Source organism: Zerene cesonia, chromosome 20 (genome assembly GCF_012273895.1).
Source record: "Zerene cesonia ecotype Mississippi chromosome 20, Zerene_cesonia_1.1, whole genome shotgun sequence".
NCBI lineage: Eukaryota > Metazoa > Arthropoda > Insecta > Lepidoptera > Pieridae > Zerene > Zerene cesonia.
The window spans coordinates 4875174-4889649 of NC_052121.1; the positions used below are offsets into that span (position 1 = coordinate 4875174).

Below are 14476 nucleotides of genomic sequence, written 5' to 3' on the forward strand. Positions count from 1 at the left end.
TATAAACGATTTACAAATGGCCATATAAAAGTTTACAACTAACACGATGTATTGTCATTTGTCATAATCATAACCAATCAAAAATATAGTAAATAACATTTAAACTATTATTGGTTATTCAGTTATTATAGAAATAAAAATTCTATAAGAATTTGCATATTATGGAATTGTGACCCATTGGCAAACTTTTTTCACGAATTCTCACAATAAATATATGAAAATAAGTACAAAAGGAAATACTTACCCAATTTTTGTTATTAACTTTCCGTGAACATGCAAATACGCGGTTATAAAGGTTTTATTCAACTGAAACAAACAACATCTTTAAACAATATGTTATCGGTCGTGTGTATCATTCATCATTATCTACCCGTTCCGAATTCACCAAGTTTTACTCGGAAAAAAATGTCATAGTTTCATGCAAACTTCGAAATAAATATTTATTTCCCCTTTACTACTGGTACTTCCATTATAAAAAGAGGTGTGGGGAAAATTTTTAGTTTCCGAATCCTAGAGTAATAGTATAGTATGTGTATTGATTTAATAGTCATAAAATCAGTTTCGTTTTCACTTTAATATTTTGATAGATGCCAATAGGCAGGATAGTGTTACCTCGACAGGTGTCATGGCGTCGAAGTCGTGTTGCATCATGCGGGTGGAGTGCGGACGCGACGCGCCGGGGCGCACCCACAGCTCGCGCCGCGCCGCGCCGCCCTCGCCCGCGCCCTCCGCGCCCCCGCCCGCGCCCGCGCCCGCGCCCCCGCCCTCCGCGCCCTTGCTCTCCGCCGCCGCGCGCCGCTTGCGCTCCGCCGCCTCGTACTGCCGATTTAACTCGAATTCAATCAAGTTATCTTACAAAAAATATAAACACGAAAGCATTTAAGAATGTGCGTCTCATACTATTTCACTCGTAAACCGCTAAACGGGTTTTGATAGTTATAGTGAAGATGACTATTTGTTAGTATTTGAGGATTATGCACAAGAATGACACATAAGTAATAGAAATAACTGTTTTTGGCTTTCGGCGGCTAAAATCGAGTGGCACAGAAAACATTGTACTTAAAGTAGTTAGTAAGCAGTTTCAAGATTATTTTTTTATTATCTTTAAACATTTCACCCTCTCCATGATGTGTAGTGAAGTAGGATTATGTTGAAATTTTGCATGTAAATTAATATCAATATCAATCGTAATAGCACATATTTTTTAAGCCACTGATATTATCCCTCACTGATAATCCGTTTAGGATTTGATATAATATTTTGATCTAAATTTGAATCAGTAAACACAAACTAATTACTATTTTAAAATAATTACACAATTCTAGTAATCAATAAGTTGTCATACATATTTAAAAAAAAATTCATGACAAATTTGATGTTAAATTAGAACTTCACAAAATTCATACCTTTTTTCTATTTTCTTCAAAAAGTGATAGTAAACTTTCTCTTGCAGATTGAAATGGATTCGATGACATTAAACTTCTCATATAATAATAAACTGCGTCCAGTTTTCGCCTCTGAAATATGAAAATCAAGAATTTTTATTTTTGCATTGCAAAATCCTTAATATATAATAATCCAGTATCATGATGTATGTTCCCAATGAACTCTTCACCAAATCAACCGATTTTGATCAAATTTTGCATTTTATGTGTAATTTGGTCTAACTTAAGATATGGGATAGTTTTTATTTTGATTAATTATCCCAATAATTTATAATCTTAACATTTTTAATTATTACTTAGCCACAACAACGCGTAGCCGGGTATGCTAGTAGTGGTATAACAAAAAGAAAAATATATTTATGATAGGATATACTTACAGCATATATAGCTAAAATAGCCAGCTGATTATATGGTCTACCATTTTTAGGATTAACTTGCTGTGCCTTCGTATACCAGAATTTACTTTTTGCATAATTATTTGTTTCATTCACTTGCTCTTTATATCTTGCCAAGTCCCCAAGGAATACATACAGTTTTTGTACTGAAACCATAGCTAATCCAACATAGCCAAGGCCTTTCGGTGGTAATGCATGATTCTCGTTTAAATAATCTTCAGTATTGAATTTATATGTTTTCTCTAGCATTTGTATGAGATTCTCGAAAAAGACAACACCCTCATCTATGATTGTGTTTATTAACTTCACTATTTCAACTTTTTGTTCCGGTGTAACTTGTGTTATACTTTTCCTCAATGTTTCAATGAAATGATAATAAAGAATTTTCCAAAATTGCTGCTCTATATTATCAGCCTGGCAAAATTTGAGATCAGACATAAGCAGTCTTTGTAGAGCACTTTGTAAGAACTTTCTGCAAAAAGAAATATTTACATAAAAATATGTTTAAAATTAAATTATAAATATTTTTATTACGTTTCATGTGGCAAAACCTACATCATGAATAAATTGCATTAGTATACATAAAATATCGGATATTGTTACTTGGGACTTTGACTACACTCAAAAACATGCTTTACGACAAGATAGTCTCTCCTATCCTTAATTGGAGTGCAGAGTAGGTACACTCGCTAATGTTATTATTAGAAACAATAGAATTCTAAATTTTAAAAAAGGTTTAGAAAATCAAATCTGAATGTCCCATAAATATACTTTTAGTTCAAAAATCACTCGATTCTCGTAAGGCACGAGTAGGCCACAAAATGATGCGCTTCGCTTATGAGGCATGCAATATATGAGAAATGTATGACTGAGCTCTGCACGGTGAAGGAAAACATCGTGAGGATACTGGCATGTCCAAGAATCAAAAGTTCGACGACATGTATCATCTGCCAACCCGCACTTGGCCAGTGTGGTGGATTATGGCCTGAACCCGCATAGAAGGCGTGTGTCCCAGCAGTGGGAGCAGCGCATACACATGGGCTGATGACGATGATGATACCTAGTCTCGGTCACGTCCTGCCAGTTGGCGGCGAGCGCGAGCGGGCCGCGCACCGTGTGCGTCTTGAGTATCGCGTCCGCGCGCTCCACCTGCTGCAGCAGCGCCACGTGCCGCGCCGCGCGCGCCGCCTCGCCCGCCTCGCCCGCCTCGCACACCTCGTAGCCCAGCCCGTTGCGAGACGACTCCTTCATACCTGAACCACGACGCTCAGCTGTACAATGATCCATTATCACTACATAGTATAAAACAAAGTCACTTTCTCCGTTTGTTCGCATGTCCCTATGCATGCTTAAATCTTTTAAACTTGGAAGCGATTTTGATGGGTTTTTTTTAACAGATAGTGATTCAAAAGGAAGGTTTATATGTATAACAACATGTATTAAATTACGACGAATATAACGCGTGCGAAGCCGTGTGCAAAAGCCAGTAATGCTATATAATATTAAGGTGCTTTTAAAATGCTTAACATTTCACCACCTTTAGAAATTAAAGACTTTTTAACGAATTTTAAACGCGATTATTTTTATTATTTTATTTCCGGCGCTTTAAACACTTTACATTAATTAACAAATAATTTTAACTGAATTTCTAAATACACATCCACTCGAACATTTTCTCTATCTTGTTTGGAATAGCAAGATAAATTTGGTTGTAATTCTTTAAATTTGATAGCTATGTATGTATACTGAGAGCTAAAACCAACCTTTGCAAAAAAAATACAAATTTACATTATATTGTCTCATTGATTGAATGAAATTAACATATTAGTGTGATTACATTACCTCTGTCCATTCTCATGTCAGGTTTTGTTGAATTAGTTTGCACAATAATAGGTTTTGAAGGGTTGTGATGGTCATATAGTGTTTTCTGGTGTCCATTCATACCACCACGCCTGGAATAACATTATTAATATTAAAACAAACAACAAATACTTCAATATAGGAACATAACTAGCATAATATTGGAAAAATATTTTTTTTTAACTTACACTTGATCTTTATGCGAGTGTGTGGAAGAGCCCTGTGGCAACACTAAAAGTCCTGGTTGTGATGAGGAAACATCACTGACTGATTTGTCTGATAAAACACTATTTAATCGATTCCGCTGATGAGAGTTCTCTTGTAACCTAAAAGAAAAATAATACAAATAAAAAGTATAAAGCAAGATACATATCAATTATTATCAGTATTAAACTTGTTTATTGTAACTCTACTAAAATGAGCAACCTCTTTAAGATTAATTATTCATCACAATGAAACTACATTTTCATAAATAAAACCTGACAATTCATTAGCAATACAAAAAAACCAACCGTTCGGGAGGTTGATGCTTTTTCGCTTCGAGGATTTCCTCGCGCCAGTTGACATTGGTCGGTGCGGGCGTAGAGCCCGGCGGATGTGGTGACGGCTGCACATTCTCGGCGTTCCTCCCGCGCCTGCGGCCGGCGCGCTTGCGGGACCGGCGCGCGCTGCCGGCGGCCGAGGAGCCCGTGTCTACACTCTCGCCGGCCGGCTCGATGCTTGCTACGCTTGGCGCGGGAGAGTGACGCCTCCTCTCCGCGCTCGTTTGGCGACCGCTCGCCCAAGAACTCTCGTTCCTCTTCTGTATTAAAATAAGTATAATTGATTTCATGTTTTTTTTTCATTCTTTTTGTTTTAGGTGAAAAATAACACTTGTGAAGCAATTCATACCTGATTTGTTGAAGACCAATTTCCACTCTTAGGTGCCATTGACGGAACTCTAAATCCTTCGTTGTCTCGTGGACTTAAAGCTCTATTCACTGATGTATCTCTGCTGTTGCACTGTGACACTATTCTCCTAAAATAGGTAAGACTCGCATTAGTTAAAAGTATAAATACAGAACACCTTTTGCATAAAATACATTTGAATGCTACTATTTTATGCTGGTGCTCGCCAAAGACGTCATATTAGGCTATGACACCGTATATAGACACCGTATCTAAGGCGATACTTGTATACAATAATGCTTTTAGCTCAGGTCCCCTTAAGATGGTTGTTGGATGGATTAATAGACAAAACCTTGCATTTTTAATTTCATAGCATTCAAATGCTTTATAAATGAGAAATAAAAGAAAAATCTAAATAAAATGTATCTTTAAAATTTTCTCAACAAAAAAAATTAGCAAGTATGAAAAATATCAATGGTACACAACAACAAGAACAGTATTTTCAAGTACATTGAATTGCGTGTTTATAAGTATAGTAAGTAAAAAAATATTGTTTAAAAATCTAAATGTATACCGTTCAGTGCTTTGTTCTCGACTATATGATCGCAAAGACCTCCATCTGTCTAGATCATCTCGGCTATTTCCAATAGTTGATGAACGGTTACTCCGATGGCTGTCTCTTCTCTCTCTTTCTCGGTGTTTGAGTCCAGAAAGATTCATATCATACTGAATACTAGCATTGCTGTCTTTGCGGTTTCGTTCTGGTTCATTTTGTATGCTTACATTACTGTCTTTTCTATTACGATCCTTCTTTTCTGGATTCTTATGTCCCCTACTGCTGCTTCTAAGTATACAGTTATATGGTAAATGTTGGTATCATTTTTTGCATATTTTAAATTAACAAATGTTACAAAATATATATCATAGGTTATTGCTTATATATAACATGTTAAAAAATTATTTTATAACACATTTCATTAACATGTTAATATGTATTCAAAATTGTAAAAATTGTACCTTCTATCTCGTCTGCGAGATCTCCTTTTAGGGTCTTTAGATTCAGAAGCTTTAACTTCCTGTAAAGGCTTCACACTTTGAGAAAAACTTGTAGATGTTTCTGAGATTTCATCTAATTTTATATTCTTTTCAACCTCTTCAGTCCAATCCTATAAAATACATTAACAAATATTGTTTATGATAAATAAAATGCCTAAGCTAAACAAACTGTTATACAGTTCTACAGTTTGTTTACCTTAAAATACTTGCACTAAGCACAAAGACAATGCAATGTTCTCACACTTTTTTAACCCTTTGTTACATTTCTATCATTTTCCACACCTTTAACCTCTAACTAAGGACATATTTTTTGTGTCTCTTTTATGGTAGCATATTCTCACGGACCGCAAGATAATTGCGATCTTTTTTTACATATACTATAATATAGTAGCATATTACCATTACTATATGTGATGGTAATATGCCACAATATCGAATTAAAATAACCTACAAAAACAAACAAATATATAGTGCTAATATTTATACAAACAACAAAAGATGAACTTCTCGATACAAAACAAAAAATTCTGACAATGGCTCAATGTATTTTAAAAATATTGTCTTTTTTTATTAAAACCATTGCATGCAACTCATACTAAAAAATAACTTTAGTATTTATAGTTCTTTTTCATTTCTACATTACAACTGTTTTTATTTTTTCCGAGGAGGTTCTCAATTCAAACTTTCGATTGGGTGAACCAATATTGATGATTTTTATAATATTTGGAAGCTAGTGCCCTCCATGTTAAATTTGGTCTACATCTGACTTATAAAGATGGTTTAATTTTCAAGTAAGTACAAAGTTTCATTAGAAGTATATCTACAACAAAATCACACATGATTGAAATGTATGAAATTCAATTTATAGAGTAAATCAATAGATATTTATGCAATATTTATTAATTGATAGGTACTTGAGCGTAAAAATATGTCTGGGTCTGGCAGAAGAAAAAGATCACCTACTTGTACATAATGAATATGAGCCATTGGAACAAATGTAATATGCAGATGATGGCGGAACAACAAACGATTGACAAAATCATAAATGAGATGTAATTTCTTCCATCTTCAAACTGAACGATTTTTACCACTCATTGTTAAAGCAGTTACCTATAGGCTGTTTTTATAAAAACATTCTCAGATTTTACTTATTCATAGAGCACATTCATGCTTTAAAGTGAATTACATGAGAAATTTTTTCTATTCTTTCAAAATTTCTCATTTATAAAGCATTACAATGCTATAAAACTAAAAATTAAAAAGTGAATTACATTTAAAATATGAGGTATGACAACACCAAATTCAAAGCTACTGAGTGACTTGGACAAAAAAATGTGTGGAAATAGGTAAAAGTAAAAAGTGCAATCAGTGTGCCAGACCAAACTTCCCTAGTTAAAGGTTAAAGATACTAAAATTGTATAGGTTAACAACCAACAAACAAACAACATAAAATAGTTAATCAATTTCTCCTCATTATATATTTTATCCCATATTGATATAGGAGTTATTAACAAAAAAGATATTACTAAACTCTTACCAAGTTTGTCATATCAGAGAGACTTGTCGGAAATGTTTCACTGTCCTTTGAATTTTCACTTTCATGTTTGCTCACATCTTTGTCTGTCTCATTAACATAGTTATCTATCCCATTTTTGGACCCTGGAAAATAAAGCTTTTGGGTAAAGCATACTTTACATAAGAATTGAATCATGACTATGCTATACTATGGTATAACAATAATATATATTATAAATAATGTAAAACAAACCATTTTCATAACCCTCATCATGTAGCGGTTGATTTTCACTTTGTTTATATATATTTCTATTTTCCATTTCATGAGGTTCATACAAGTTTATATACGAACTGCTTGGTGTTGATCGATGAGAATTATGAACATCATAGTTCTTTAAGTAAGAATTAATAAACTTTTCTCTGTCAAAGTGCTCATGGTCTCTTAGTCTGCCCCTGCCCCGAGACGGCAAAGTTTGAGACCAACAAGAACCTTGAATTTGACCAGAACTGTATGAAGATTGGGATAAATCATTATGTGGACCTCTATTGAATTGGTCAATACTTTCAATGCTGTGATGACCAGATTGTTCTAAATACTTTTTCCTAAATCTTGGAGGTATATTATCTAAGTTTACTACATGTTTATGACGTATATTTTCTGCTGAAAAACCTGCAGAATTTCTCCGACCTGATGGAGGTTTTCCTCCAGAATTAGACTTATATCTTCCTGCCCATGTTTCCATACTTCTACTATCCCTGTTGCGTTCCAGAGAATTCATACCATGGACACTCTTTGCAGGCGAAGATGATCTTGATATAGATTCCTGGTTAACTTGTCTATTAAAGTTTATATCATTTGACACCCCACCTTTATATTGCGTATCCTTTCTGGAACTTGTATATGACCCTACATTACCACCGTGATTATCCTGCTTGCTTGTCATTGGTCTTTTGTACTGACTAGAATGATCACTGCGTGTTTGTGTCTTAGACAGTCTATCGTTTTCATAATACGAATCTCCTGATCTGGCTTGATAAAGTTGTTGTTCTGGTTTACGATATCGATTGCTAACCATTTGCTCTTTATTATATATTTCAGTATCACCATTCACTGAATTTACAGAGCCATAGTGACTTCTATTCCTGCCCTTGAGGCCTTCATCTATATCATAAGATTCCATCCTGGCATCCGAACCATATTTCGATCTTCTTAAAGGTCCACTACCTGGTTTATAAAGTTTTTGTTGAGGTTTATTCTTTCTTAAGTCTTTAGAGTCATCGTCCATAGCAATGTCACATATGAAAATAGTAACTCTAAAATTATAATGTTATGAAAAAATTTACTGAATGAAAACTTATATATATATGTAACGATATTAAATTTTAAGTGAGCTACAAATTATAACTTACTACTGACATCATAAAGGTTATGTTGCAATGATTTATTATCCTAAAGAGTTTTTAGTTTAATTTTTACCAAATACTCTAACTTATAGACGAATTGTTTTCGAAACGCGTATGCTTTATTCAAAAGTTAAATATAGCGATATCAATGTATCAAATAATAAACGTTTGTTTTGTGTTCACAGATTAATACAACAAAAAAAGATCAATTTTTTACTAAATATAGATATAGATTTTATAGAATTGTTACTCCCTATGTTAAGATACAGAATATGCCAACAAAAAACAAAAAAAAAATTATCACATATCATTACTCAAAATTCTGAATTTTCGAGTGCACACTTTTCAGAATTATTTTATAATATGTCTATATAACAAATCTATTCTTTCGAATTAAAATTATCATCATGACACCATGGATTCAAAGTTTATTTTTGTTACGTAATTCCTACAATTGTAAGGGCAACTTTATTTGTCGACGTCAAATTTAGAAAGTTGTCTATTATCATACCGCGACTAACACGTTTTAGCACTTGGAAATAATAGGGATATAAAATTCTACTTACAAAATAAGATTAAGATTGATTCGTCTTGCTATGTTTTCAACTAGCAAATTGCAATGGGTTTCTAACCCGTAGCTGACGTATTTTATATTTGTATGGATTAGAAATTGTACAGATTTTTAGTGATAAGTGTACCATCCGTGTTTATTTTTATCTTATATTATTTATTTCTGTTCATGATTAAGAAATAATGTCCTTCGAGTACTTGCCTGTAGCTGAAGACGAAAATGAAGAACCCATAGAACTTCCAGTTGAAGAAGATGGGACTTTGATGTTAACAACTGTGTCTGCGCAATTTCCCGGCTGCTGTGGTTTAAAATATCGACATCCTGAATCGAAAACATTCAGGGGCATTAGATTAAGAGACGGAAGGCTTTATCCACCTCCGGAAGGATGGGGTAACCACTTATACATTTGCAGCTTTCCTAAGGAAAATAAAAGAAAATCAGGGGAAACCTCTGAGAATTCATTAATAAAAAATAAACGAAATGACAATTTATGCTCCGACTTAATTGTGTTAGGATTACCATGGAAGGCCACGGAGCAAACTGTGCGAGAGTATTTTGAGAAATTCGGAGAGGTGTTAATGGCACAATTAAAGCGTGATCCAAAAACTGGTATGTCTAAAGGATTCGCGTTTATTCGGTTTTCTTCGTACACATCACAAATGAGAGTGTTGTCACAGAGACACATGATTGATGGTCGTTGGTGTGATGTACGGATACCTAACTCTAAAGAAGGTTCAGTGACATCGATGCCTTGTAAGGTATTTGTGGGTAGGTGCACAGAAGATTTATCAGCAAATGACCTAAGAGAGTACTTTTCGCAATTTGGAGAAGTAACAGATGTTTTTATCCCAAAACCATTTAGAGCATTCAGTTTTATAACATTTTTGGATCCGGAAGTTGCACAAAGTTTATGTGGTCAAGATCATATTATAAAAGGTGTGTCAGTGAATGTTTCAAATGCTTCACCTAAACAAAATAAGATTAGTTCTAATCAACGAAACTTACCAAGTAGAAACTATGAAGAAACTCATCCACACAATGCTTCTAACAATAACTCTTGGAGCAATCGTAACATGGATATGGTGAATATGCAGGCATTGGGTATATCAGGTCAGCATGGGCAAACTGCAGTGGCTGCAGGTGGAGGACAAGGGCAAGGTGGAAGCATGCCACTGGGTATGGGGGGATTGCCTGTTAATCAGGCATTGGTAGCAGCAGCATTGAATCAAGCAGCAGGGTGGGGTCTCATTAATAATATTCCCTCAGGGGGTTCTGAACAAGGTGCCTTTGCAGGACCAGCATCATCTGCCCCTCCAGCTCCACCCAACTTTTTGTCATGGATGCAACAAGGTAATTCGGCACAGGGACCTTCTAGTCAGTGGGGACAAAGGCACCAATCCCAAGGCCACTCTGTTTGATCCAGTGATTTAATAAGCTCACAATAATCTCTGTGATTGTAGCAAAAAATTAGATAATATAAATTGAAATTATCTATGACACATATGGGTTGTTTTTTGGTGTAGAGTGGTTTGCTACTGGTGTTATATATTTTAATTTATTATGAAATGCTTGTTTTGTTGTTTTTCTTGAATCATTTTTAGAATAATAGTTTTTGATCACATTTAAATAGTAATTTATACAACTCATCCTTCAATTATTATTGGTGTGCTAACTTAAAATAACATTACACTTTTAATGCTACTATCTTATGCAATTTGGAATCAGTATAAAATTTATTCAACAGTTTCAATTTTAAAAATGATTCATTGTATCTTTATCATATAAAAAATGCACAAGCTTGTAAAATTTATCAACTAGATAAATTTAAAGGAAACAGCAAGTGCTGAACAAAATTTTTACAAAATATATATTCAGAAACGGTATTATTATATCAAGAGACATTGTTTGATTGTTGCAGTTATCAATTTTTATCAACTATTAATTTATTACTCTTATACTCAATATTCACCCAACTAAATACATTTTAATTTCTCTAACATTGTACTACTATAATTTTAAGACAAGTTCTTCAATGTTTGCTTCATCTCTTTGTTTAAGAATATAATATATTATAATGTTTTGATTTATTTACAAGATGTGTATGAGGATTGAAGCTTGTTTTGTTTTTTGTGTTGTCATATTTATTAACGATGAGATAAATTAACATCCTAGAGAAATGTAACTGTACCTATGATAGATTAAGAGTACTATGCTTTTGTACATTACTAGGTATATGTTTTCCAACAGACTGTTGAACGTTCATACTTGTGTATAGTAAAAGATAGAGATTCTATTGATTGTTATCATTGTTTAACAAAATAAATAATGTTGATTATTATATATTTATTCTATGTTTCCTCTGGACATGTGGCTTAAATTTGAAGATAAGTATATATTTTTTGGACGAAATACATGGCAAGAATATTTTTGTGACAATGCTATATTATGGAATTGTTTATTGAATGGGTACCTAGCTGTAGTTGTAAGAAACATGGCATAAGTGAGACAGTGAATTCTAGTGTGTCTAAGAGACAAAGCTGTTTGTACAAAATTCAAGACTGTAAATAAAATAAAGGTCAGATACAATGTATAGATATGTTTAAAATAAATAATTATAATAGAACATTTATAATGGCAATAGAAGATATTTAGTAGCATAGGATGTTTAGCAGATGAGATACAAATGTCTTGCAAATATGTTTGAATTATTTTATATAAATAAGCAGTATGGATGACATTTACAAGTTATGAAAACAGATCCCAATTTGAGAGTGGAAAAAGTTTGTTTACAAAATTAGTTCGAATTTACAATATATGCAAATTAATTCTTAAAATAATTCTTGTATTGCCTTGATAAAAATGCTAGGTTTTCTTTGAGCAGTTTTATGGTTTACTTAAAATGTATTTTTGATTCATGACTAGCACTGATATTATACATTGAAAATTTTATAATCATTATAAATAAGAATTTATGAGACTATAGTACAGTTTTAGAACGAGAAATTATATTACATATTGTAGTATGAATTATATATCCGAAATCTGATGAACCTAAAGTGATACAACTATTAAAATATATCAACACAATAGCGCAATAAATATACCTTATGGCAAGATAATCAGTAAATGCTTTTATGTTTTATATCAAGTAATGAGACATATGATACAAACAACATTAATAAATTATATAAAATAAGAAAAGGATTTGTGTCATCAGTACCGTTAATTTATAGACACAGTAAACAGTTACATTATTGTCGTTTTAAGCTTATGAACGCAGTGTTTTTGTCATGGGGTTAGTTGTTAATTATTACCACTTCCAATAATGTAAAGGTATAGGGGTACCTGTTCATTATATAAAAATAATTATGTGCTATAATATTATATTTTGTTACTGTAATTAATAAAGAATGATTTGAATAATTGTTTTCATTGTATAGTTTTCGCTTGGTTTTTGTTTGTTTATTAACTTACTTATTTAATTAGATGGGCCATCATTTGGTTAATGTTAAATATTATGTGTGTCAATAAAATTGTTATTTTGTGCGTGTTTGTTAAATATTACACATAAAAGTATCATTTTTTTGTAATATGCACTGAGTCAATTCGTTTGAAAGTAGAATAATTGTTGGTACTATTTGGTACAAGGAGTGGTAAAGAATAATGTACAAAATTGCAATTTTTTATTATCATAATTTGGATTCTCATGTGCAATATTGAAATAATTTCTATAAAGGTATTAAGGTTTAGGTTACACCTTTCCATTCAATGGACGAAATTTTTTCAAATTTATGAACTAATAACACATTTATCATGTAAAAATACCCATGTTCATGTGTGCGCTTAGTCATTACATATTTACTTGTGTAACTATTTCTCACATACTTCAATAGGATCAAAGAAACAAGGTGCTAATTCAGATGATTAAGTAGACGATTATGAAAAATTGTTTTATTGTTTGTACAGCATGAATCTTATAATATTTGAATGAATAAATTTGTATTATTGCGTTTGTTAAGGGTTGATCCGCATTTGAAGGTATATGATGAAAACTGCACGATACAGAAACAAGTAAACGTGATGGTATATAATTATTAACCGTCTAGAATAGGGAGATGCGAGATATGGGCACGGGATTGTGAGATTCGACCGTGAACTAGATACTTACAACTGAGTATCAACCCTAAAAGTTTAGTTTGATATATATGATTTATCCCAAATAGTTACAAAACAACAAAAAAAATGTTATTTTAGTTGAAATGCCAATTGTAAATCTATTAACATAATATACATGTAAATATTTATATTTTGACCATGGATTAATATATCAGGAATTGCTATTTTGCCTCCTAGAGGAAGATAATAATACAAAATTAATTGTAAAATAGAGGGTATTTATGTCCTTTTATCGACGATCGTGGTTACAAAGTTTTGATCGAAACAGTTGAAATACTAAACGCAATCAACATATTTTTCTCAACTCGGCTTTGTCAAAAAATTCTTGACGCATTCGAAATATATAATACCTATATACCCATATATTATGACATATGAAAGTCAGAGCTAGACCACCAACACGTTACATGAATGCCAATCTCTACAGTACCTGTATTCGGATGAATCCTAACCATAGGTCATTTATTTGCTTATTTCAAATACAATCTACATAAGTAATAAATTTTAAAGTGTGCTGCAAATTGATTGGGAATCCCCGTAAAAGTCGAAATATACTAGATTATAGAGCTGTCAAAACCTCGGATTATAAAACAAAAAGTTTATAATCTGAGGTCAAAACCAAATTGTAAATTACTTTGTTTATCATTATTTTGATTTGATTATTTGTCAATTGTTTATTTCTGTAGGTATTATACCTATGTATTATGTGTTGTCCCCACGGAATTCCCGTCAAGCCAACAAAGAGCATATTTCTGTTTGTCCGTTTGTGACAAATAAACTTACAACTTGAATCACTTTTTTCTGGGAAAAAATCACAAAATGAAAAAAAATCAATCCAAATTCAAAACCGATGGGATCAAAAATTCAAGATCATACTTGGGGACCCGATCTTCGTTTTTTTAGGTAATCCGTTCTTTTCTTTTTTGACGACCAGGTAATACGGTTTTTATTTATATGCCTGTTTTATTGATTCTATTGAATTTTATTTTTGTGTCTGCATTGATTGAATAAAGTACTTAAAATAAAAAAAATATTTTGCCATGACTTTAATTTAGATAATTAATTACCATTTCTTTTTTATGTCAATGTTTTAAATCTTATATATAAAATTCTCGTGTCACAATGTTAGTCTCTATACTCCTCCGAAACGGCTTGACCGATTCCTC

General features: G+C 32.6%; 2 protein-coding genes across 6 annotated transcripts; one reads left to right on the plus strand and one right to left on the minus strand.

Moving 5' to 3' along the window:
* Positions 1 to 240: 240 nt before the first annotated feature.
* LOC119835197 lies at positions 241 to 8843 on the minus strand. 5 transcript variants are annotated; one of them, XM_038359891.1, is made up of 14 exons: positions 8577 to 8843; positions 7413 to 8473; positions 7182 to 7303; positions 5606 to 5754; positions 5163 to 5432; positions 4592 to 4718; positions 4213 to 4502; positions 3889 to 4026; positions 3683 to 3792; positions 2901 to 3111; positions 1823 to 2312; positions 1407 to 1517; positions 613 to 819; positions 241 to 306 (listed from the first exon to the last, which is right to left on the minus strand). In XM_038359891.1, exons 1-14 carry the CDS (start codon positions 8579 to 8581, stop codon positions 241 to 243), a joined length of 3357 nt encoding a protein of 1118 aa, XP_038215819.1. In that variant the 5' UTR covers positions 8582 to 8843. The 5 variants fall into 5 exon arrangements, with proteins under 5 accessions (XP_038215819.1, XP_038215823.1, XP_038215820.1 ...); XM_038359895.1 differs by having other exon boundaries at positions 7413 to 8384; positions 8577 to 8842; XM_038359892.1 differs by having other exon boundaries at positions 2901 to 3093; positions 8577 to 8842.
* Positions 8844 to 9155: 312 nt separating this feature from the next.
* On the plus strand, positions 9156 to 12609 carry LOC119834986 (TAR DNA-binding protein 43-like). Its single transcript, XM_038359565.1, has one exon. It carries the CDS (start codon positions 9317 to 9319, stop codon positions 10550 to 10552), a length of 1236 nt encoding a protein of 411 aa, XP_038215493.1. The 5' UTR covers positions 9156 to 9316; the 3' UTR covers positions 10553 to 12609.
* Positions 12610 to 14476: the final 1867 nt, after the last annotated feature.

Bases quoted from the DNA above. Each gene is read 5' to 3' on its own strand.
- LOC119835197 (XM_038359891.1), bottom strand. The intron at 4,719-5,162 runs GTATACATTTAG...TACCTATTTTAG, and splicing joins CGAGAACAAAGCACTGAACG to GAGAATAGTGTCACAGTGCA. The intron at 3,793-3,888 runs GTAAGTTAAAAA...ATGTTATTCCAG, and splicing joins CACTCGCATAAAGATCAAGT to GCGTGGTGGTATGAATGGAC.
- LOC119834986 (XM_038359565.1), top strand. From the start codon at position 9,317: ATGTCCTTCGAGTACTTGCCTGTAGCTGAAGACGAAAATGAAGAACCC.